The 27,200-nt window shown below is 45.9% G+C and overlaps 1 protein-coding gene across 1 annotated transcript; it reads left to right on the top strand.

Annotated features, from left to right (window-relative positions):
- Positions 1 to 493: 493 nt before the first annotated feature.
- LOC124149774 (solute carrier family 13 member 2-like) lies at positions 494 to 26,454 on the top strand. Its single transcript, XM_046521546.2, has 14 exons — positions 494 to 777; positions 7,867 to 8,016; positions 8,850 to 8,965; positions 10,718 to 10,887; positions 11,300 to 11,405; positions 12,329 to 12,529; positions 12,903 to 13,031; positions 13,690 to 13,782; positions 14,272 to 14,376; positions 21,090 to 21,184; positions 22,558 to 22,673; positions 22,826 to 22,987; positions 23,213 to 23,350; positions 24,693 to 26,454. The coding sequence occupies exons 1-14, from the start codon at positions 625 to 627 to the stop codon at positions 24,828 to 24,830; spliced, it is 1,872 nt and encodes a 623-aa protein (XP_046377502.1). The 5' UTR covers positions 494 to 624; the 3' UTR covers positions 24,831 to 26,454.
- The last annotated feature ends 746 nt before the right edge of the window (positions 26,455 to 27,200 follow it).

Raw genomic sequence — 27,200 nt, 5'->3', positions numbered from 1 at the left:
TGGTAGAGCTGGAATATTGCTGATTGCAAGGCACAACAAAAATCAAGGAAACAAACCCATGTATAAATTTATTTTACGGAACTGTGCATTACGTGCATGAATGTATACAAGTAAAAAAACATTATATGTTTTCCAATCAATGATTACGTCACGTTTTTGTTAATAATTCGGATGAGAGACATAAACAACGTGTTTACCTGTATGATGCTGTGAGTGTAGTTTAACCAATAGGTAAAACTGATTTACTCATGTCAGCACCGATGAAGGAAGTTTGGTGATAAGACACTGGGACAACAAGCGCGTCCTACATTGATCTACACATATGGAGGTCACATGACAGCTGTATATCACTTTTATTCCCAATCTGAAAGTCAGGGGTGTTGTTCACACAGGGATTCTTACCTGGTTATATATTTCACCTGGGGCCGGTAAGTAGACTGTCACGGTTTGTCTCACAAATATCCATCGGTTTTTACATCATGGTTAATGTGAACTTTTCGTGCAAGTACTGAATGTTTTGCCGTCTTTATGCTCTTCTTTCGAATAAATGATGCTGGATAGCGTCTCTGAACGAAGTATGCAACTAAACACAAACATCAAATCAGCTGTGTTTGATTTTTAGAAATGGCGAGAGATAATTATACCGTTGAGACGGACATTGCGTCAGCTTCACGTGCAGGGAGCATATCACGTGACTTCTGGGCAATAAAGAGGACGCTGCTGGTGGTCTTTTTGCCCCTGGTGCTTTTACCTCTACCCATACTCTCGGACTCTACGGTAGGTGGTGCTTTTACCTCTACCAATACTCTCGGACACTACGGTAGGTGGTGCTTTTACCTATATACATACTCTCGGACTCTACAGTAGGTGGTGCTTTTACCATTATCCATACTCTCGGACTCTACGGTAGGTGGTGCTTGTACCTCTACCAATACTCTCGGACACTACGGTAGGTGGTGCTTGTACCTCTACCCATACTCTCGGACTCTACGGTAGGTGGTGCTTGTACCTCTACCCATACTCTCGGACTCTACGGTAGGTGGTGCTTGTACCTATATACATACTCTCGGACTCTACAGTAGGTGGTGCTTTTACCATTATCCATACTCTCGGACTCTACGGTAGGTGGTGCTTGTACCTCTACCAATACTCTCGGACACTACGGTAGGTGGTGCTTGTACCTCTACCCATACTCTCGGACTCTACGGTAGGTGGTGCTTGTACCTCTACCCATACTCTCGGACTCTACGGTAGGTGGTGCTCTTACCTCTACCCATACTCTCGGACTCTACGGTAGGTGGTGCTTGTACCTCTACCCATACTCTCGGACTCTACGGTAGGTGGTGCTTTTACCTATATACATACTCTCGGACTCTACGGTAGGTGGTGCTCTTACCTCTACCCATACTCTCGGACTCTACGGTAGGTGGTGCTTGTACCTATATACATACTCTCGGACTCTACGGTAGGTGGTGCTCTTACCTCTACCCATACTCTCGGACTCTACGGTAGGTGGTGCTCTTACCTCTACCCATACTCTCGGACTCTACGGTAGGTGGTGCTCTTACCTCTACCCATACTCTCGGACTCTACGGTAGGTGGTGCTTGTACCTATTTACATACTCTCGGACTCTACGGTAGGTGGTGCTCTTACCTCTACCCATACTCTCGGACTCTACGGTAGGTGGTGCTTGTACCTATATACATACTCTCGGACTCTACGGTAGGTGGTGCTTTTACCTCTACCCATACTCTCGGACTCTACGGTAGGTGGTTCTTGTACCTATATACATACTCTCGGACTCTACGGTAGGTGGTGCTTGCACCTCTACCCATACTCTCGGACTCTACGGTAGGTGGTGCTTTTACCTATATACATACTCTCGGACTCTACGGTAGGTGGTGCTTGTACCTCTATTCACACTCTCGGACTCTACGGTAGGTGGTGCTTTTACCTATATACATACTCTCGGACTCTACGGTAGGTGGTGCTTTTACCTCTACCCATACTCTCGGACTCTACGGTAGGTGGTGCTTGTACCTATATACATACTCTCGGACTCTACGGTAGGTGGTGCTTGTACCTCTACCAATACTCTCGGACTCTACGGTAGGTGGTGCTTTTACCTATATACATACTCTCGGACTCTACGGTAGGTGGTGCTCTTACCTCTACCCACACTCTCGGACTCTACGGTAGGTGGTGCTTGTACCTCTATCCACACTCTCGGACTCTACGGTAGGTGGTGCTTGTACCTCTACCCATACTCTCGGACTCTACGGTAGGTGGTGCTTTTACCTATATACATACTCTCGGACTCTACGGTAGGTGGTGCTCTTACCTCTACCCACACTCTCGGACTCCTGTAGGTGTTTCTTTGATCTAGTAGCATGTATATATATTCTTTGACTCCGGTAGGTGATGCTGTTACTTATATATATACTCCCAGGCTCTGGTAGGTGGTGCTTTGATCTACTAGTATATACATACTCCCAGACCCCGGTAGGTAGTGCTCTGATCTACTAGTATATACATACTCCCAGACCCCGGTAGGTGGTGCTCTGATCTACTAGTATATACATACTCCCAGACTCCGGTAGGTGGTGCTCTGATCTACTAGTATATACATACTCCCAGACCCCGGTAGGTGGTGCTCTGATCTACTAGTATATACAAACTCCCAGACTCCGGTAGGTGGGGCTCTGATCTACTAGTATATACATACTCCCAGACCCCGGTAGGTGGTGCTCTGATCTACTAGTACATACATACTCCCAGACTCCGGTAGGTGGTGCTCTGATCTACTAGTATATACATACTCCCAGACTCCGGTAGGTGGTGCTCTGATCTACTAGTATATACATACTCCCAGACCCCGGTAGGTGGTGCTCTGATCTACTAGTATATACATACTCCCAGACCCCGGTAGGTGTTGCTCTGATCTACTAGTATATACATACTCCCAGACTCCGGTAGGTGGTGCTCTGATCTACTAGTATATACATACTCCCAGACCCCGGTAGGTGGTGCTCTGATCTACTAGTATATACATACTCCCAGACCCCGGTAGGTGGTGCTCTGATCAACTAGTATATACATACTCCCAGACTCCGGTAGGTGGTGCTCTGATCTACTAGTATATACATACTCCCAGACTCCGGTAGGTGGTGCTCTGATCTACTAGTATATACATACTCCCAGACTCCGGTAGGTGGTGCTCTGATCTACTAGTATATACATACTCCCAGACCCCGGTAGGTGGTGCTCTGATCTACTAGTATATATATACTCCCAGACCCCGGTAGGTGGTGCTCTGATCTACTAGTATATACATACTCCCAGACTCCGGTAGGTGGTGCTCTGATCTACTAGTATATACATACTCCCAAACTGCAGCCATCAGATCTCACCCCGTATATAGTTCGTGCAACGTGATGACCGAAGTGGTTGGTACAGTTGACAGAAGTCAGGTATGCAATCATTGAGAAATAGTCATATAAGGATCACGACTGTCGACAGATTCGTTCAAGTAATGCGAATCCAGTTTCGATGTCGATTTCCTCACATTTGTTGCCAGATGACCATGGGATTATGACCATGGATTTAAGAACAATAATTCGAGATTAAAATAAGAATACTTTCCTCGAGACAAATACTTTGTTCAAATATATTGACATTGCATTTTTTCAACATGTCACTGTGGCCTACTTGCGGAGTGTAAACAGGGTTTTCCACCCTTATCGTGCATTTGGCCGTTTTATTGCGCTTTTCGCTGATCTGCTGTCATGGTCGAAGTATGTAACAACGCAGGATAATGATAATTGTCCACCGGTGCAACAGAAATAGAGAAGCCCTATCACACTCAGCCCTTGCAGCTCACCATCCACCCCCACTCCGTCCTGACCTACAGCTCACCATCCACCCTTCGTTCCGTCCTGACCTACAGCTCACCATCCACCCTCCACTCCGTCCTGACCTACAGCTCACCATCCACCCTCCACTCCTTCTTGACCTACAGCTCACCATCCACCCTCCACTCCGTCCTGACCTACAGCTCACCATCCACCCTCCACTCCGTCCTGACCTACAGCACACCATCCACCCTCCGCTCCGTCCTGACCTACAGCTCACCATCCACCCTCCACTCCGTCCTTACATACAGCTCACCATCCACCCTCCCCTCCGTTTTGACCTACAGCTCACCATCCACCCTCCGCTCCGTCCTGACCTACAGCTCACCATCCACCCTCCACTCCGTCCTGACCTACAGCTCACCATCCACCCTCCCCTCCGTCCTGACCTACAGCTCACAATCCACCCTCCACTCCGTCCTGACCTACAGCTCACCATCCACCCTCCACTCCGTCCTGACCTACAGCTCACCATCCACCCTCCCCTCCGTCCTGACCTACAGCTCACCATCCACCCTCCGCTCCGTCCTGACCTACAGCTCACCATCCACCCTCCCCTCCGTCCTGACCTACAGTTCACCATCCACCCCAACTCCGTCCTTACCTACACCTCACAATCCACCCCCACTCCGTTCTTACCTACAGCTCACAATCCAACTCCCACTCCGTCCTGACCTACAGCTCACCATCCACCCTTCGTTCCGTCCTGACCTACAGCTCACCATCCACCCTCCACTCCGTCCTGACCTACAGCTCACCATCCACCCTCCACTCCGACCTAACCTACAGCTCACAATCCACCCCCCACTCCGTACTGACCTACAGCTCACCATCCACCCCCCCCCCCCCCACTCCGTCCTGACCTACAGCTCACCATCCACCTTCCGCTCCGTCCTGACCTACAGCTCACCATCCTCCCTTCACTCCGTCCTAACCTACAGCTCACAATCCACCCTCCACTCCGTCCTGACCTACAGCTCACCATCCACCCTCCGCTCCGTCCTGACCTACAGCTCACCACCCTCCCTTCACTCCGTCCTAACCTACAGCTCACCATCCACCCTCCCCTCCGTCCTGACCTACAGCTCACCATCCACCCTCCCCTCCGTCCTGACCTACAGCTCACCATCCACCCTCCACTCCGTCCTGACCTACAGCTCACCATCCACCCTCCGACCGTCCTGACCTACAGCTCACCATCCACCCTTCGTTCCGTCCTGACCTACAGCTCACCATCCTCCCTTCACTCCGTCCTAACCTACAGCTCACAATCCACCCTCCACTCCGTCCTGACCTACAGCTCACCATCCACCCTCCGCTCCGTCCTAACCTACAGCTCACAATCCACCCTCCGCTCCGTCCTGACCTACAGCTCACCATCCTCCCTTCACTCCGTCCTAACCTACAGCTCACAATCCACCCTCCACTCCGTCCTGACCTACAGCTCACCATCCACCCTCCCCTCCGTCCTGACCTACAGCTCACCATCCACCCTCCACTCCGTCCTGACCTACAGCTCACCATCCACCCTCCGACCGTCCTGACCTACAGCTCACAATCCACCCCCCACTCCGTCCTGACCTACAGCTCACAATCCACCCTCCACTCCTTCTTGACCTACAGCTCACCATCCACCCCCCGCTCCGTCCTAACCAACAACTCACCATCCACCCCCACTCCGTCCTGACCTACGGCTCACTTCTTACTTGTCAGAAATGGAATAGTGATTACTAGCTGTTTTTACATATAAAATATTACATCATGAAGGAGCTTAGTTCATCAACTCATTTCTATTACTCGTAAAAACATTGGATGTGTTTAATGGTCAAAGTCGCCCTAAAACCCAAATACCATACCATACCATACCAAACCATACCATACCATACCATACCATACCATACCATACCATACCATAACCAACTTCTTTGAGTGGCATTTAGAAGTAACTAAGACAAAATTGTTATGGATGAGCAACTTCTTTATTACAATTGGGCGACGTTTCGGTGTAGATTCTAACACCGTTTTCAACCAAATGATGTACAAGCTACTTACTTACTTACTTACTTTGGAGGGGCGGTCGGGTAGCCTAGTGGTTAAAGCGTTTGCTCGTCACGCCGAAGACCCGGGTTCGATTCCCGACATGGGTACAATGTGTGAAGCCCATTTCTGGTGTCCCCCGCCGTGATATTGCTGGAATATTGCTAAAAGCGGCGTAAAACCATACTCACTCACCCACTTACTTACTTTGGAGATTTAACGTGCGCTTTCCGACTGATGCGTATTTCGCACATCAACCCTATCTCTTGTTTAATCTTGACTTATCATAACTACCTAATCAATCAGTGCACATCAACCGTATCTGTTATATAAACATCTTCTATTGTTATGTATATATATCATGCTCTTACCTAGTTTGTACATCATTTGCTTGATAACGGTGTTAGAATCTACACCGAAACGTCGCCCAATTGTAATAAAGAAGTTGCTCATCCATAACAATTTTGTCTTAGATACCATAACCATACCAAAAATAGCGTCGTTCAATTTAATTCGTCATCGAGTTGCGATGATAGAACAATGTTTTATCGTGAAAAAAACACACGCTTCTTCGTTTTTTTCTTTGCTATTTATCGCGTAGCTTTCTCATACACGTAGGTAGAAACTACTTCATTAACAATACAGCAAACCAAGTCCAGTTGCCGTGGTAACGTCCACAATTTACAAGAGTACCCTTTCCTCACATTGTCTTCATTTCCTTTCTATAAGATGATCACCGATGCCAAAAATATGTAAGTATTGCAAAACGTCATTAACCTGAAACACCAGAAGGTGTGGCATTGTGAAATATTGATTGAGTTCCATTTTTGATTTCAAATACATCTGATGAGAACTAACGTATAAGGATTGCTAAAAGCGGCGTAATTCCACACTCACTCACTCACTCACTCACTCACTCACTCACTCACTCACTAATGTATAAGGATCCAAGATTTCAAATACATCTGATGAGAACTAACGTATAAGGATTGCTAAAAGCGGCGTAATTCCACACTCACTCACTCACTCACTCACTCACTCACTCACTCACTCACTAATGTATAAGGATCTGGATAATGTGTGATGTAAACAAAACTTAGAAACTGTAGGAAAATATTCACAAGTGTTCATGTGAATGATAACTTAATTATGTTTATGCAAGTTTTGGAATTATAACTTAACACAAAATGAATGGCAGAATATAGATTTTGGTAATAATTAAACATGAGCAAATTTTTGACCTCCCAGGCTGATTATCAAACATGTGGCAAACAATTCATAGTTACAGTCTTGATCAATGTTACATTTTCTATTGAAAATGTTGAAAAATCGAGGCTTTGCTTCCTTAAGCCATTCTAGTGTACGTGAGAAAAGGGTGTTTCGGTTGATTTTTGTAATTAATGAAAAATGTCATTATCATCCCTATTTGGAGTCGTCGTGGGGCGAACGTGAATGACAATGAAATATTTCGGATAACGTTATAGATTAAAACAAGAAAGTCTAATCTTAAAACATAAATAAAGTTAAAAAACTTTTATAACAGCTGTAATAATAAATAATTTTAGAAGGGGGTGTTGTCATGTCATTCTACCCTGGGGCAATGTGGTGGCACGTGGTCCTGTGTGGACACACTGGTCACAAACAGGTGAAGTTTATCAACGTGGGTTGCGGAGAGCAGCTGGATGGGTGAGCGTCCTGAGAGTGTCTGGTGCTTCGGTTCTGCTCCACACACATGTAGCACGTGTGGTGACTCCTCAGGCAAGTGACTTTGTTCGATATGTACCGTAGCATCTGTTTAACCAGCAGTGAATGGGTACCTGGTAGGATGAGACTGTTAACCTTCTAGCATTTCCTAAATAAAATGCGCCATGACACGTATGTGCAGTAGATGAGTGGTTTTCCATTCTTGTGTTTCAGGAAACAAAATGTGCCTACGGCCTTGCCCTTATGGCCGTGTTTTGGATCACGGAGAGCCTCCCCCTGGCGGTGACCGCTCTTCTGCCCATGGTTGTCTTCCCTTTGTTCGGGGTCATGAAGGCGACTGACGTTGCCGGGAACTATATCAAGGTGTGCGTCACGTGATGTACAAAAGATTCATCACTTATTTAAAAACAGTCCTCTTCAATATCCCTTGGAGGAAGACCCGTGAAGATTTGGAGTAGATTAGGTCTTCAGCAATCCATGCTTGCTGTAAAAAGTGACTATGCTTGTCGTAAGAGGCGACTAAAGGGATCGGGTGGTCAGGCTCGCTGATTAGGTTGAAGCATGTCATCGTATCCCAATTGCGTGGATCGATGCTCATGATAGCAATCACTGGATTGTCTGGTCCAGACTCGATTATTTACAGAGAGACGTCATATAGCTGGAATACTGCTGAGTGCGGCGTAAAACAACAATCTATCCAACCAAACCCTTGGCGGAACACATCCCCAGGTTTAGATGCTGATCGTCAGAGCAGACTTAAATGAGGATGTGGCCGTCCCAATCTGTGTCCCGAACGTTTTCAATAGGGTCAAAATAATCATCTTTGTAAATTACACCGATATCCAACTGCAAGACGAACATCAGTGTCTTAAACATTGCGGCAGGTGTTTGAAATATTCTAATTTTAATCAAATAAAACATTTACAAATTTCAACATCATTTAGGGACTGGTCTTTTATTATAAGAAGGCGGATCATGAAAAATGTTCCACGTATTTAGGTGGAGGGACTGTTACATAAAATGGGGGGTGTCGGCAAAATTTTAGGCCGTCCGAAGAGCGATCCTGTCGACCTCCGACCCACCCGATCCCCACCCCTATGATAAACTACCAATCCCTTGTGAAAGCGTATTGACAACTTATTATTCAATGAAGTAAGATTTTCGGTCACTTCAAATGTTTTCGCTGTTTCGGTCAGGAGACCACCATGTTTGGTTTTGGCGGCCTTACAATCGCCATTGCCGTGGAGAACTGTAGACTGCACAAGAGGATCGCTCTCAAGACGCTTACCCTGGTCGGCGCCCAGCCTAGGTGGTGAGTAGCACACCTATCTACACATCTATCACATCGACGTTAACTTCACGTCTGAGTGTTTTACAGGACGTCCGAGCGTTATACAGGACCTAAGAGCGCTGTACTGGGGCGATGGTATTGCCTTGTGGTTAAGGCTTGCGTCCAACATTGACGACAAAGAGACACAGTTTGTATTTACGAGTGGCACACTCTTAACAGATTAAGTACAATACTTTCAATGCTTAAAGGCACAGTCTTCAGATACACATTCTGTATGAGGTATATTTAACAAATATTTAACTTTTAATAATAATGTTGACTTTTGCAGTGACCAAATCTCTTTAAATCTTTTGGTTACATTGAAAGTGTCCAATTGGCTATCCAACAATGTTAAAATAACAACCATGTTGGTGTCGCGCATGCGCGTGCGGTAGCACCTTAACAGAGGCCTCTGACGTCAATTTGGACACCTTCCAACGGTTGTATTTCCTCGGTTGTAACGACCGCTTATAGGTGTGTCACAAAGTTGTGAAGAGATATTGGAAATATACACATTGCTGTAACTTATTGTTTGTCCCCGAGTACAGTTACATAATTCACTACTCACTCACTCACTAATTCGGGCTGGGAAAGAGAGTTTATATTAGCAGAATGCACTGAAACATTAGACGACTACAAACTACGGTACCATGTTTGTAAATACGTATCTCTTAAGCGTCTTCTAAATACAAACAAAAACATGTTCTTATCACCAACATCTTGGAATAACCGCACATGCGCAAAACCGCTATTGAATAACATTTGTTTCACATGTGATGCCCTATTGACTTTACCATTCTCTTCTGATACTTTAAGCATAACATAACATTGGAAGGGGTATCGGCTTGCATTCATTCTCAAAGCTTAATCCAGTACTTAGTTACCCTTATTTGTGTGTTTATAGACATACAATGACGTCCAGTTTCACCCAGAATAGCTTTGTTTGCTGCATATTTACCCACGCCAAGAAAACGTTTAAAATAGCATGCTTGTATCTTTTCAACTCTGTCACGGTATTTCATACCCATATTTCCGAAACATACATCAATATATTACTGTCAAATATATGACAAGCAGTCGAGATGTCTATAAATTAGTTCTTACTCAACAAATAAGAATTGGCCCCATTGCCTTGCGTTCATGTATGGTGACACATGCTTTAGACGATATTAACAGTGAGGAAGACATAATTCCAATATATTTCTGGTAAGTTACTGTCTTTGTATTCACATTGCCCATTGTCCATGATTCATACTGAGATACTTTCCCTCGATTTCGAAATACAATAACATTGGATTTATCAACATTTGCACACAATCCCTATTTCGAGCAATATTTATTTAAAACATCTCATCTAAGCTGTCTCTGTAAGCCCCGAACAGTATACGAGAAAAATACAATGTCATCGGCAAATAAGAGTATCATTAGATCTTTAATATATTAGGGAACAAATATACCATGATCACAAGCAGCATACATTTGCAGCTATAGCTCATTGGTATAGAATATAAACAAAACAGGGCTCAAAACGCAGCCTTGTCTTACCCCAATAAAAGTGGAGTCCATCATAGTTGGTTCAGAACGTTTCACGTTCCCATCGTATCATTAAGGTATGCAACGTTCTGGTGTCCCCCGTTGTGATTGTGATGAAATATTGCTAAAAACGACATAATACTCTCCTCACTCTCTCAGCCATTATCTCAAATACATTTCTACTCATCCTTCGTCCCTAAGGTTGATGCTTGGTTTCATGCTGCCGACGTGGTTCCTGTCAATGTGGATCAGCAACACCGCCACCACCGCCATGATGACCCCCATCGTGAGCGCCGTCATCGACGAACTCCGACAAATCAATCAGCGATCAAGAGAGGGCCAAGTGGAGAATGCCATCGATATGGAACAAGGTGAGAACCATAACACAGAGTAGGTAAATTCTTTGATTTGAATACGCTCGCTCTTGGGTTGTTGCTGCCAAGGGTTTCATGACCAATGCCGTTCCTTCACCTCCCAGGGAGCCCGAACAGGTGCACGGTATGTTATATAGCGCATGGTAAGAGCCCACTCAGTAGATCGGGTGGTCAGTGACTTGTTGAGCTCAGCTCAGTGTGTGTGTGTGTGTGTGTGTGTGTGTGTGTGTGTGTGTGTGTGTGTGTGTGTGTGTGTGTGTGTGTGTGTGTCACCGTATATTGACGGCGTTGTTTGATATTCAATATACACCACTGGTCTGTCTGGTTCAGACTCGACCATTCACAGATCAGTGATCAGCTGGAATGTCGCTGACTATGGCAAGCTACTTATGTTCTATCTTGTGTTCAGGGATGACCAACGGTGGCTACGTCGGGGACAAATTCGACAACCTCGGGGATAAAGTCGACACTCACATAAATGGCGAAGTCTCAGCAGATACACATCCTGAAGAAACGTATGTTTTCTCTGTCCAGCAATTTGTGCAGTTGTTGTGCACACAAACTGATAATACGGCCGCTTAATTACGCCCCACGGCTATTTAAGTCTTTTCGAAATGAAAGGGCAGTAACTGTGCTGAATGAATTAAAAAACATCGAATGACAACACTCTCATTCAAGAGCATTCGAGGCCATAAACACATCCAAATACGGAATTCGTCTTCCAAGAAATGTATTCCATTCGGTTGATAGAAATGTCAAATAAGCCATGATTCCAACTGTCAATCTCACCATGTATCCAATGTTTATAATGGTTTTTCAAATAAAAACTTGATGTTCTGGGGGACACGCAATATAACGAACTCCTGCACAACACTGCAATGTCCAGTGATGGAACTGATGGAACTGATCGAACTGGCGTGTGTTGTGTAACAGAACCACCAGGATGATCATCAGATTCTGAAATGTTTTTATACAATACATTATGTTATCTGTCCCTTTCATCTCCAGCTCTGGGTCATCACTTTCCCCCAAACCTTAATACTTCGACATAACCAGAACGTAATACTTCGAAACAGCTAGAATGTAACACTTCGACACAACCAGAATGTAACACTTTTACACAACCAGAATGTAACACTTCGACACATCCAGAATGTAATACTTCGACACAACCAGAATGTAACACTTCGACACAACCGGAATGTTACACTCCGACACAACCAGAATATAACACTTCGACACAACCAGAATGTAACACTTCGACACAACCAGAATGTAACACTTCGACACAACCAGAATATAACACTTCGACACAACCAGAATGTAACACTTCGATACATCCAGAATGTAATACTTCGACACGACCAGAATGTTATACTTCGACACAACCAGAATGTAACACTTCGACACAACCAGAATGTAATAATGTTTACTACAGGAAAGCCAGCACCACAGGGATAAATGTAACAACGCCCCCTCCCACGCCCTTCGACCCCACCGACCGAAGCCACGACTCCCCCGAGTTCAGTAGACTCTGCAAGGGCTTTTGTCTCTGTGTCGCCTACGCTGCCAACGTGGGCGGCACTGGGTCGTTGTCGGGGTCTGGACCTAACCTCATCATGAAGGGTCAGGCGGATATGTGAGTGTATAACAACCCAGGCTTTGTTTGTAGACATGTGGTCAGGTCTGTCGGATCTCAATAACTTCTCTCACTTCTCTATAACTCTTTTATGGAACAATGTATCCACTGCGTTTATTGCTTATTTGATTATGACATTATTTCTAATGGCTAAACTTTTATTTTTATCTTTAAGACTTAAGATTTGAATTGTTTAGACGTTTTCTTTAATTTTATTGTTTAGACTTTTATTTTGTATTGTTTAGACTTTTAATATTTTTATTGTTTATACATTATTATCATCATCATCATCATCATCGTCGTCGTTGTTGTTGTTGTTGTTGTTGTTGTTGTTGTTGTTGTTGTTTAGAGTTTTATCATTTTTGTTGTGTAGAATTTTCGAAAAGTACGGTCTTGATTCGGGCGTGAATTTCCTCACATGGATGATATTCGCCCTGCCGGGGTCGGTGATCTGCTTAACGTTGGCGTGGATGTGGCTGCAGACGTTGTTCCTTGGGAAGAAGTAAGTCACCATGCCACATGTCAATAAAGGAGCCTAACATAAATGCTTGAATGACATTTAAACAAAATTCACTTTGTTTCTCGTATCTCCAATAGCTACTTACCCCTGTCTGGGTTTTTAAATTCTGTAACTTATGACCATAATAAATAAATTTTAAGACTTTTACCAACTACCGCCTCACGACAAAACACCCAGGCTTACATCGTGTAAGCTCACTCACTCACTCACTCACTCACTCACCCAAACATACACCAAAACATACACCCAACCACCCACCCACCTACCTACCTACCTACCTACCTACCTACCTACCTACCTACCTACCTACCTACCTACCTACCTACCTACCTTCCTACCTACCTACCTACCTAGTGTTATTATCCCACTGTATCAACATGCAAAGAAAATGGTCCCTTGGCCCTCCCTTTCATAGATTGTTGCTGTACACAGATGCCGCACACAGATTGTCTATGAAAAATATGACGAGACATCATATGCCTTCCGCTTCACATTAGTATCTTTATAAAATTGATGTTTATGGTTTATGGTTTATGGTTTGGTCTGTTGAGAGGCGACACCACGACAACAGTCACAACAGCAAACCGAAGTAGCATGACACTGCCACAAGAATGTCAATCTCAGTTCTGCATCATTCCAGGTCGCTGTTGTGCTGCATGTCAAAGACGGGTGATGGCCAGAAGAGAGTGACAGCCGTCATTAAAGAGGAATATAAAAAACTGGGCAAAATGTCGTAAGTTTAACAAAAACGTCACCCACATTCAATCAGATGAAATGGTGGAAGGTCAGCCTGTGGAAGCATAAGAACCTGGGAGTCTATAATGAAGGGACCACCCGTCAGCAGAAGTCACAACCGGGGCCGTAGACGCCCTGACACAACCCCAAACTAGGTTTCCGTCGTCATGTTGCAAGGTCCTAAACTAGACACTGACTCACCCCACTCACGCACACGGGCGCGCGCATACACACACGCACACACACTCATACATACACACGCACACACATCACATTGCTGGAGGGACGGTCGGGTAGCCTAGTGGTTAAACCGTTCGCTCATCACGCCGAAGACCCGGGTCCGATTCCCCACATGGGTACAATGTGTGAAGCCCATTTCTGGTGTCCCCCGCCGTAATATTGCTGGAATATTGCTAAAAGCGGCGTAAAACCATACTCACTCACTGTTGGAGTACTTACTTCAATGGTAATTCATTATTTTCCGCAGTTTTGCTGAAGCCGGCGTTCTCGTCCACTTCGTCACGCTGGTGTTGGCGTGGCTGACGCGGAACATCCCCTACGTCGGGGGGTGGGACCAGTTCCTCCCCGCGGGGTAAGTGACGTATGAAGTATACGGAACATAATATAATATCGGGGATAATACGGCAATAAATAACCCATTCGTGTCCCTGACATGGTTATACATTAGTATTTTATTTGTTGTTTATGTATTTTCTGTTTCTTCTGTATGTCAACATCTCCTTCATTTAGCAAATCTGCACAGTATCTTCCCAGCAGACTTCCTTGGTGGACGCCCTATATCCAATTCTCAGTACCATCCCAACAGACCGCCCATGTACAGTACCATCCCAACAGACCGCCAATGTACAGTATCATCCCAACAGACCGCCCATGTACAGTACCATCCCAACAGACTTCCCATGTACAGTACCATCCCAACAGACTTCCCATGTACAGTACCATCCCAACAGACCGCCCATGTACAGTATCATCCCAACAGACTTCCCATGTACAGTACCATCCCAACAGACCGCCCATGTACAGTATCATCCCAACAGACCGCCCATGTACAGTATCATCCCAACAGACTTCCCATGTACAGTACCATTCCAACAGACCGCCCATGTACAGTACCATCCCAACAGACCGCCCATGTACAGTACCATCCCAACAGACCGCCCATGTACAGTACCATCCCAACAGACCGCCCATGTACAGTACTATCCAAACAGACTTCCCATGTACAGTACTATCCAAACAGACTTCCCATGTACAGTACCATCCCAACAGACCGCCCATGTACAGTACCATCCCAACAGACCGCCCATGTACAGTACTATCCCAACAGACTTCCCATGTACAGTACTATCCCAACAGACTTCCCATGTACAGTACCATCCCAACAGACTTCCCATGTACAGTACCATCCCAACAGACCGCCCATGTACAGTATCATCCCAACAGACCGCCCATGTACAGTACTATCCCAACAGACTTCCCATGTACAGTACCATCCCAACAGACCGCCCATGTACAGTACTATCCCAACAGACCGCCCATGTACAGTACTATCCCAACAGACTTCCCATGTACAGTACCATCCCAACAGACCGCCCATGTACAGTACCATCCCAACAGACTTCCCATGTACAGTACCATCCCAACAGACCGCCCATGTACAGTATCATCCCAACAGACCGCCCATGTACAGTACTATCCCAACAGACTTCCCATGTACAGTACCATCCCAACAGACCGCCCATGTACAGTACTATCCCAACAGACCGCCCATGTACAGTACTATCCCAACAGACTTCCCATGTACAGTACCATCCCAACAGACCGCCCATGTACAGTACCATCCCAACAGACTTCCCATGTACAGTACCATCCCAACAGACCGCCCATGTACAGTACTATCCCAACAGACTTCCCATGTACAGTACAATCCCAACAGACCGCCCATGTACAGTACCATCCCAACAGACCGCCCATGTACAGTACTATCCCAACAGACCGCCCATGTACAGTACTATCCCAACAGACTTCCCATGTACAGTACCATCCCAACAGACCGCCCATGTACAGTACCATCCCAACAGACTTCCCATGTACAGTACCATCCCAACAGACCGCCCATGTACAGTATCATCCCAACAGACCGCCCATGTACAGTACTATCCCAACAGACTTCCCATGTACAGTACCATCCCAACAGACCGCCCATGTACAGTACTATCCCAACAGACCGCCCATGTACAGTACTATCCCAACAGACTTCCCATGTACAGTACCATCCCAACAGACCGCCCATGTACAGTACCATCCCAACAGACTTCCCATGTACAGTACCATCCCAACAGACCGCCCATGTACAGTACTATCCCAACAGACTTCCCATGTACAGTACAATCCCAACAGACCGCCCATGTACAGTACCATCCCAACAGACCGCCCATGTACAGTATCATCCCAACAGACCGCCCATGTACAGTACTATCCCAACAGACCGCCCATGTACAGTATCATCCCAACAGACCGCCCATGTACAGTACTATCCCAACAGACCGCCCATGTACAGTACTATCCCAACAGACCGCCCATGTACAGTATCATCCCAACAGACTTCCCATGTACAGTACCATCCCAACAGACTTCCCATGTACAGTACCATCCCAACAGACTTCCCATGTACAGTATCATCCCAACAGACCGCCCATGTACAGTACCATCCCAACAGACTTCCCATGTACAGTACCATCCCAACAGACTTCCCATGTACAGTATCATCCCAACAGACCGCCCATGTACAGTACTATCCCAACAGACCGCCCATGTACAGTACCATCCCAACAGACCGCCCATGTACAGTACTATCCCAACAGACTTCCCATGTACAGTACCATCCCAACAGACCGCCCATGTACAGTACCATCCCAACAGACCGCCCATGTACAGTATCATCCCAACAGACTTCCCATGTACAGTATCATCCCAACAGACCGCCCATGTACAGTACCATCCCAACAGACCGCCCATGTACAGTACCATCCCAACAGACCGCCCATGTACAGTACCATCCCAACAGACCGCCCATGTACAGTACCATCCCAACAGACCGCCCATGTACAGTACCATCCCAACAGACCGCCCATGTACAGTATCATCGCAACAGACCGCCCATGTACAGTCCCATCCCAACAGACAGCCCATGTACAGTACCATCCCAACATACCGCCCATGTACAGTATCATCGCAACACAGTTTTTGTGAAACTGATGGATGCAACAGTAAAATATAGAAAGAATTGAAACAGTCAATTGTGGTGATACCCCTCATATCAGCCTTGGGTCAACACACGCCACCCCAACAGTGCCCCCCCCCCCCCATGAACAACTCAAAGTACCATCCCTACTGACGCCCCATGTACAACTCTCAGTACCATCCCTACAAACGCCCCATGTACAACTCTCAGTACCATCCCTACTGACGCCCCATGTACAACTCTCAGTACCACCCCAACATACGCCCCATGTACAACTCTCAGTACCACCCAAACAGACGCCCCATGTACAACTCTCAGTACCATCCCAACAGACGCCCCATGTACAACTCTTAGTACCACCCCAACAGACGCCCCATGTACAACTCTCAGTACCACCCCAACAGACGCCACATGTACATATCTCAGTACCACCCCAACAGACGCCCAAGGTACAACAATTATTACCACCCCAACAGACGGCCCGTGTACAAGTCTCAGTACCATCCCAACAGACGCCCCATGTACAACTCTTAGTACCACCCCAACAGACGCCCCATGTACAACTCTCAGTACCACCCCAACATACGCCCCATGTACAACTCTCAGTACCACCCAAACAGACGCCCCATGTACAACTCTCAGTACCATCCCAACAGACGCCCCATGTACAACTCTTAGTACCACCCCAACAGACGCCCCATGTACAACTCTCAGTACCACCCCAACAGACGCCACATGTACATCTCTCAGTACCACCCCAACAGACGCCCAAGGTACAACAATTATTACCACCCCAACAGACGCCCCGTGTACAAGTCTCAGTACCATCCCAACAGACGCCCCATGTACAACTCTTAGTACCACCCCAACAGACGCCCCATGTACAACTCTCAGTACCACCCCAACATACGCCCCATGTACAACTCTCAGTACCACCCAAACAGACGCCCCATGTACAACTCTCAGTACCATCCCAACAGACGCCCCATGTACAACTCTTAGTACCACCCCAACAGACGCCCCATGTACAACTCTCAGTACCACCCCAACAGACGCCACATGTACATCTCTCAGTACCACCCCAACAGACGCCCAAGGTACAACAATTATTACCACCCCAACAGATGCCCCGTGTACAAGTCTCAGTACCATCCCAACAGACGCCCCATGTACAACTCTTAGTACCACCCCAACAGACGCCCCATGTACAACTCTCAGTACCACCCCAACAGACGCCACATGTACATCTCTCAGTACCACCCCAACAGACGCCCAAGGTACAACTATTATTACCACCCGAACAGACGCCCCGTGTACAAGTCTCAGTACCATCCCAACAGACGCCCCATGTACAACTCTCAGTACCACCCCAACAGACGCCCCATGTTCAACTCTCAGTACCACCCCAACAGACGCCCAAGGTACAACACTTATTACCACCCCAACAGACGCCCCGTGTACAATTCTCAGTACCATCCGAACAGACGCCCCATGTACAAACTCCCATTACAACCCCAACAGACGCCCCATGTACAACTCTAAGTACCATCCCAACAGACGCCCCATGTACAACTCTCAGTACCACTCAAACAGACGCCCTATGTACAACTCTCAGTACCACCCCAACAGACGCCCCATGTACAACTCTCAGAACCTACCCAACAGACGCCCAATGTACAACTCTCAGTACCACCCCAACAGACGCCCTATGTACAACTCTCAGTACCATCCCAACAGACGCCCCATGTACATCTCTCAGTACCATCCCAACAGACGCCCAATGTACAACACTTATTACCACCCCAACAGACGCCCCGTGTACAATTCTCAGTACCATCCCAACAGACGCCCCATGTACAACTCCCATTACCACCCCAACAGACGCCCCATGTACAAGTCTCAGTACAACCCCAACAGACGCCCAAGGTACAACTATTATTACCACCCCAACAGACGCCCCATGTACAATTCTCAGTACCATCCGAACAGACGCCCCATGTACAACTCCTATTACAAACCCAACAGACGCCCCATGTACAACTCTCAGTACCACCCCAACAGACGCCCCATGTACAACTCTCAGTTCAATCCCAACAGACGCCCCATGTACAACTCTCAGTACCACCCCAACAGACGCCCCATGTACAACTCTCAGTTCCATCCCAACAGACGCCCCATGTACAACTCTCAGTACCACCCAAACAGACGCCCCATGTACACCTCTCAGTACCACCCCAACAGACGCCCCATGTACAGTACCATCCAAACAGACGCCCCATGTACCGTACCATTCCAACAAACGCCCCATTTACAGTTCAATCCCAACAGACGCCCCATGTACAGTACCATCCCAACAGACGCCCCCTGTTATGTACCATCCCAAGACGCCCCATGTACAGTACCATCCAGACAGACGCCCCATGTACAGTACCATCCCCAGACGCCCCATGTACTGTACCATCCCAACAGACGCCCCATGTACAGTACTATCCCAACAGACGTCCCGTGTACAGTACCATACCGACAGACGCCCCGTGTACTGTACCATCCTCAGGCGCCCCATGTACAGTACCAATCTAACAGACGCCCCATGGACAGTACCATACCAACAGACGCCCCATGTACAGTACCATCCCAACAGACGCCCTATGTTATGTACCATCCCCAGACGCCCCATGTACTGTACCATCCCAACAGACGCCCCATGTACAGTACCATCCCAACAGACGTCCCGTGTACAGTACCATACCGACAGACGCCCCATTTACAGTTCAATCCCAACAGACGCCCCATGTACAGTACCATCCAAACAGACGCCCCATGTACAGTACCATCCCCAGACGCCCCATGTACTGTACCATCCCAACAGACGCCCCATGTACAGTACTATCCCAACAGACGTCCCTCGTACAGTACCATACCGACAGACGCCCCGTGTACTGTACCATCCTCAGGCGCCCCATGTACAGTACCATCCCAACAGACGCCCCATGTACAGTACCATCCCAACAGACGTGCCATGTACAGTACCATCCCAACGGACGCCCCATGTACAGTACCATCCCACCAGACGCCCCATGTACAGAAACATCCCAACAGACGCCCCATGTACAGTACTATCCCAACAGACGTCCCTCGTACAGTACCATACCGACCGACGCCCCGTGTACTGTACCATCCTCAGGCGCCCCATGTACAGTACCATCCCAACAGACGCCCCATGTACAGTACCATCCCAACAGACGTGCCATGTACAGTACCATCCCAACGGACGCCCCATGTACAGTACCATCCCACCAGACGCCCCATGTACAGAAACATCCCAACAGACGCCCAATGTACAGTACCATCCCAACAGACGCCCCGTGTTATGTACCATCCCCAGACGCCCCATGTACTGTTCCATCCCAACAGACACCCCATATACAGTACCATCCCAACAGACACCCCATGTACAGTACCATCCCAACAGACACCCCATGTACAGTACCATCCCAACAGACGCCCCATGTACAGTACCATCCCAACGGACGCCCCATGTACAGTACCATCCCAACGGACGCCCCATGTACAAAACCATCCCAACAGACGCCCCATGTACAGTACCATCACAACAGACGCCCTATGTACAGTACCATCCCAACAGATGCCCCATGTGCAGTACCATCCCAACAGATGCCCCATGTACAGTACCATCCCAACAGACGCCCCATGTACAGTACCATCCCAACAGATGCCCCATGTACAGTACCATCCCAACAGACGCCCCATGTACAGTACCATCCCAACAGACGCCCCATGTACAGTACCATCCGAACAGACGCCCCATGTACAACTCTACAGCAATGGAAATCTGAAACGGTTGTCACTCTCCGTGCCAGGATCCAATTACCGTGTGTTTTAATCTCAGATTCGCCCCATTCCTGATGCTTGGAACACCTGTTCCGATGGGTTGAAATAATCCGGTGAAGGTCTACGACTGTTTCACCCAACGACGTCAAACCCATTCACTCACTTATACTATTTACATTTGTTCCCAGGTATGTTGGAGACTCATTGGCTGCCATTTTGATCTGCGTCAGTCTGTTCGTCTTTCCGTCCACACGTCCGTCAGTTTTTTGTTGGCGAAAATCAGGTAATGTTGTGTTCCTAAAGACAAAGAACAGAATTCCTTATGAACTTTTCCCCTCATTGTCCCAGTTACCTACAGCTATGTTTCCCCAGTTACCTTCAGCTATGTTTCCCCAGTTACCTTCAGCTCTGTTGTCCCAGTTACCTACAGATCTGTTGTCCAAGTTACCTACAGATCTGTTCCCCAGTTATCTACAGCTCTGTTCCCCAGATACCTTCAGCTCTGTTGTCCCAGTTACCTACAGCTCTGTTGTCCCAGTTACCTACAGATCTGTTCCCCAGTTATCTACAGCTCTGTTCCCCAGATACCTTCAGCTCTGTTGTCCTAGTTACCTACAGATCTGTTGTCCCAGTTACCTACAGCTCTGTTCCCCAGTTATCTACAGCTCTGTTCCCCAGTTACCTACAGATCTGTTGTCCCAGTTACCTACAGCTCTGTTCCCCAGTTATCTACAGCTCTGTTCCCCAGTTATCTACAGCTCTGTTCCCCAGTAACCTTCAGCTCTGTTCCCCAGTTACCTACAGCTCTGTTGTCCCAGTTACCTACAGCTCTGTTCCCCAGATACCTTCAGCTCTGTTTCCCCAGTTACCTACAGCTCTGTTCCCCAGTTACCTACAGCTATGTTTCCCCAGTTACCTACAGCTCTGTTTCCCCAGTTACCTACAGCTCTGTTCCCCAGTTACCTACAGCTCTGTTCCCCAGTTACCTTCAGCTCTGTTTTCCCAGTTACCTACAGCTCTGTTGTCCTAGTTACCTACAGCTCTGTTGTCCTAGTTACCTACAGCTCTGTTGTCCCAGTTACCTACAGCTCTGTTGTCCCAGTTACCGACATCTCTGTTTCCCCGGTTACCGACATCTCTGTTTCCCCAATTACCGACATCTCTGTTTCCCCAGTTACCAACATCTCTGTTTCCCCGATTACCGACATCTCTGTTTCCCCAGTTACCAACATCTCTGTTTCCCCAGTTACCGACATCTCTGTTTCCCCGGTTACCAACATCTCTGTTTCCCCGGTTACCAACATCTCTGTTTCCCCAGTTACCGACATCTCTGTTTCCCCTGTTACTGACATCTCTGTTTCCCCGGTTACCGACATCTCTGTTTCCCCAGTTACCGACATCTCTGTTTCCCCTGTTACTGACATCTCTGTTTCCCCGGTTACCGACATCTCTGTTTCCCCAGTTACCGACATCTCTGTTTCCTTTGTTACTTATAGCCCTGTTTCCCCAGTTACCGATGACGTTTATTTATACTAGCTTACCTTCGAAATGCGGAAATAATTCAACTTCAACAAGCCTGGAGTCAATGAGTCGGATATGTTTTAGTTTACTTTCTTTGATGCACACTGCTTGCATGTTACATTGCTGTTGTTGCAGGTGCGCCCTCACAGTCCGTGACCCCACTGCTGACCTGGAACGTCGTGCAGAACAGGTTCCCCTGGGGGGTGCTGCTGCTCATCGGGGGAGGGTATGCTCTCGCTGATGCCTGTGAGGTAAGCACGTGCAACGAGGCGCCAAAATACGCCTTCGCCCACCGAAAACTGAAACAGACCTATTCACCACAAACGTAATATACAATCCTGGTGAGTCTTTACAGCAATCAGGGCTGTCACGGTCACTTGTGGTGCACATTGTGTCTTTACAGAAATCAGGGCTGTCTCAGTGGATCGGCAACCAGCTGACAGTGTTCAGCTCCATGGACCCCAGCCTCATGAACCTGGTGCTGACGTTGTTGGTAGCAGCGGCTACCGAGGTGACCAGCAACAGCGCAACGGCAGCATTGTTGTTACCCATCATGGGGAATCTGGTTAGTTGATTAAACATCATATACTGAATGTATATTTTTTAATATTTTGATTCATTCTTGTTTGGGGTGTAAAATGAACCAGAAATGTAAACCCTCCTATTCCCTGCCCTACTGAATGTTCATTTTGGGTTAATTCTCCAATAGTTACACACAACAACGTTCAAGATCCACATATATCGAGCTTATCAACTGGAGAATACACCTTGTGTCTGTTTAATCACCTAGGCCCTGTCTCTGAACATGAATCCCTTGTTCCTGATGTTCCCTTGCGTGATCGCAACCTCATTTGCCTTCATGCTGCCAGTGGCAACACCGCCGAACGCCATCGTGTTTGCTAACGGTTACATCAAGGTGTCAGACATGGTGAGTAGAGATATTTCGTCATGACATCAGTTTTGTCAATGGATGCCTGTTAACATGGAGACCGAACTGTTCAAGTGTATGTTGTGCCATATAATATCGTTGAAAAAAGGTCTACATCTTGTATCCAATGAGATGGAGAGATCTAGAAGAAACTGGAACTCTAAACTTGTTGCATGCACAAATCGTAACAGGTTTTTAGAGAACGTAATTTCAAGGAGATCTGAGTTGATTTGGCTGGACCATTTGTATGTTTTACCGGATCAATAATTCTTCAGGTCAACAACCATTTAATATATTTGTGATCAATATGGTTGCGACGTAGCCATCTTTGTTTTTCTTAACAGCTTAACAGGTGAGATTTCTATATCATAATGAATGCGACTATCGGTGTAGATATTAACACCGTCATCAAGCAAGTGATTATGACACATAAGTTGCTTGATAAAGGTGTTAATATCTACTTGGAAACGTCGCATTCATTGAAAAAAAAAAGTTATATAGTCATAGAACTATATCCCTTGTTCATCATACTAACTTCTACATGCCACTTAAAGAAGCATCTCAACACTGTGATGGTCTGTTCACTAGTAAAGGCGGAGAAGGCCTGTCTTCAAACATCAAGGTGGAGTTTAGGTTTTTACATGTTAGAAACATCACAGTAAAGAGTATTGCAGTTACGTCACAAGTGTGAATTAATAGTATTGGTGTACCTATTGCCTTCATAGGATGCTGTACTATTTATTACTGCTTGTCAAAGGAATTGTAACACTATATGGGCACATCTTTCATGAAGTATTGTTGAATTACATGGGCCAGACGTAATGAGGAGATAGACACATATATTTTACATAACAAGAGGGTATCGCTATTGTGTCTGAGGTGAGGAGCGTATTTAGTGGATGGGAAGACTTGTCTCACGATTTTCTTGCTGCTTCGTTTCTTTTTTCGAAATTGGAATTAATTTACTCATTTGAAACAACCGCAACCCTCGTTTGCATGCTCAGAATAGATGAGTATTCTATTAGTTTTTCATAGTGTACTTTTCCAAATTTTGTTATTTACTTTGGACTTCTGAAGGATGTATTGTGTATGTAACTGGTACCGATTTAGGATTAAAAAGGTTTGCCATTTAACAAAGAGTATTTCCTATAATTTTCATCACTATTTTGCATTTTACGCCAACTGGAACCTTTCTGCAGGTAATCAAGACTGTTATTTCTCTGGCGTTGTCGTCTTATCTTATGAGAACCAATACAAGACGTTTCATCAGCAAGTAATCATGTTCTATCTACAAATTGGGAAACTGTGACTCCACACTGACATGTGTTTCTTGTTTCTGCAGGCAGTGGCTGGTTTTGGTATGAACGTGGTGTGTGTGTTGGTGCTGGCCCTAGCAACCAACACGTGGGCCGACGCCTACTTTGATCTGTTCACACTTCCGCAGGGGTTTCCTGCGAATTCGTCTGAAGCTGTTCTCTAAAACTGTGGACTAAAACTGTGGACTAATACTGAGGAGTAACACTGTGGAGTAACACTGTGGAATAATAGTGTGGTTTATGAAGCTACTTGTACACATCAGAACTCATAGCAACACCATTCGTCCACAGTTGCAGGTCTCCGATGGGCTACGAGAGTGGCTAGGATCCCTGTTCGTATACAAACTTCCTTTTGGCAAATTTGTTTCACTCTGAAATGTGCTGGTGTACCACACACGCGCGCGCAAGCACGCACTCGCATAGGGTGCCATGGCCCTTTTTTCTCAAATCGATCTTAGTGATGAGACTAAAATACTCTGTTAATCAGGGGGGCCAAAGGGCTTCACCTGCCATCAAATGATGGTGGGGCACCATACATCGGTTGTATGACCATATGTCAGTACAATGTTGGTGGAGAACCAATAATATTTGCATAATTTACGCGAGAAGGCCTTTAGCGTCAGTAGGTCTCCGGAAAACCTGACAATGTCTAGCTATTGATATTGTTAATCCTGGCTGATATGATGACATATACCTTAAATGTCATCCTGATTGATCACACCTCAGGTAAACAAATCATTGTGATCAAAACCCACTTCAAGTCACCAAGGATATGTGATCAACACCCACATTAAGTAGCCAATCACTTGTGATCTTCAACCCCAAACCAACCAAGCGTAGTTAACACCACAATTAACAAATCATGTGTGACTGAGTCTCCAGTTGTTCTTGGCTTGTGAATCTATATTTTCAAGCTTCTCTCCACCAGAAAGACGCCAAAGGTCTGGTCTGAGCCATGATCGATTTCAATCAAGAGCAAAAGTGGTAATTAATAATAATATGTTATCCATATATGTTATCCGAGTTTAAGAAAGAGATGAGTTTATATATTTTTCGTGAAGTGAATAGAAGGGTGTAAGGCATCGACAACAACAACAACAACAACAACAAAAACGTTTATTTCGCTTCAAGGTCATACCTATGGCATTTTGAAGGTACGCACAATATATTTATGTGACACGAGGTATAAGGTATAACTGTGACACAATCCTACATTTAATGAAATAGATTAAGGATTTCTTTTACAAACTGTGCCAGTTTTCTTTGTTCCAATAAGCTTTCAGTATTTAATAGCATATCAAGTAATATCACACAAGGTCATGTAAAATATTTCTTGTAAATATATAATTTACTCAAGTTATGCGAAAAAGAACACATTAATAAACAGTTATACTCGTCAGCTAAATCATTTTTATTACAGTGACAACTGTTACAACCGCCTTCCCGTGGTATATTTTCCCATCGCTCCGTTTCTGTTGGTAATCTAGGATTAGTGGATCTGATTTTTATAGTAGGGATACTATGTTTTAAGGGTAGTCACAGCAGATAACCTTAAGCTGTATTTAATGTTTAAATAATAGAATACTGCCTTTGAAAATGTGTTTTTCAAACATGTCCATATCTGGCTAATCTAATCAAAGATACGTTGTTTGATATCTCAGTTTAATACAATTAGGAGATAAACATACTGTGTTTTCAATGTAGAGCTAGGTTACCTGGAGATTTAACCGCGCTAAATTGAATTTGGAACCGAACGCGCAGCGTGAGGTTTCAAATGTTAATTTTAGTATGTTTATCTCCATTCTACCATGACTAAATAAAACGCGAACTCTTTGGTGTTAGCAAATATACTAAGTGAAGCGGCATGGGTTGAGTCAGTGTTTTGAGTGGGTTATCGATCTAAATTACGGAATCACCGAACAAAATATGGCGCTGTATATACTAAAGCAGTTTGTTTACACCGTAATACTTCACTCGAACATATGACAGGCATTGAAAGTATATATGCACGGCAACTTTGTAAGCTAACATGAGGTGGGCATCCCTTAAGAAAACAAAGCAAGCTTTGCAAGGCTTTCGCTCTACATTGCGCGTCACCATTATGACGTCTTATCGCTCATTGTGACGCAAAAGATATGACGTCACAGTCGTATATAGAAAAGCTCTCTGTTGTCTCCAAAACGTAAATACATTCCTTTATAGATTTATATCGTGTTTTCTGCATGAAATGTATTGCCACACATCTTTTGAATATTGTAGTAACCGCATCTGTGTATTTTGTAACCTGTAATTGTAGATATAATTATTCAAATATACCGACAATGACTGAAAATAGTTCTATTCTATGAATATTAGCTTCCGCGGTGATGCGGCCGTCAAACCAGCTGTTTCAATCAGAGGGGGTTTATTGTTATTTAAAAGCCTCTGATTGACCAATCAGAATCGAGTAAATCTCAAATTCATGGTAGATTTAAATTTCGAACAAATTGTTGGGTACATGTAACTTAAGCCTAATCCATGAAATCAACTTTTGA

The sequence above is a fragment of the Haliotis rufescens genome, unplaced genomic scaffold (assembly GCF_023055435.1).
Source record: "Haliotis rufescens isolate VD_foot unplaced genomic scaffold, xgHalRufe1.0.p SCAF_6, whole genome shotgun sequence".
Classification (NCBI taxonomy): domain Eukaryota; kingdom Metazoa; phylum Mollusca; class Gastropoda; order Lepetellida; family Haliotidae; genus Haliotis; species Haliotis rufescens.
This window is presented reverse-complemented; position numbering and strand designations above follow the sequence as displayed.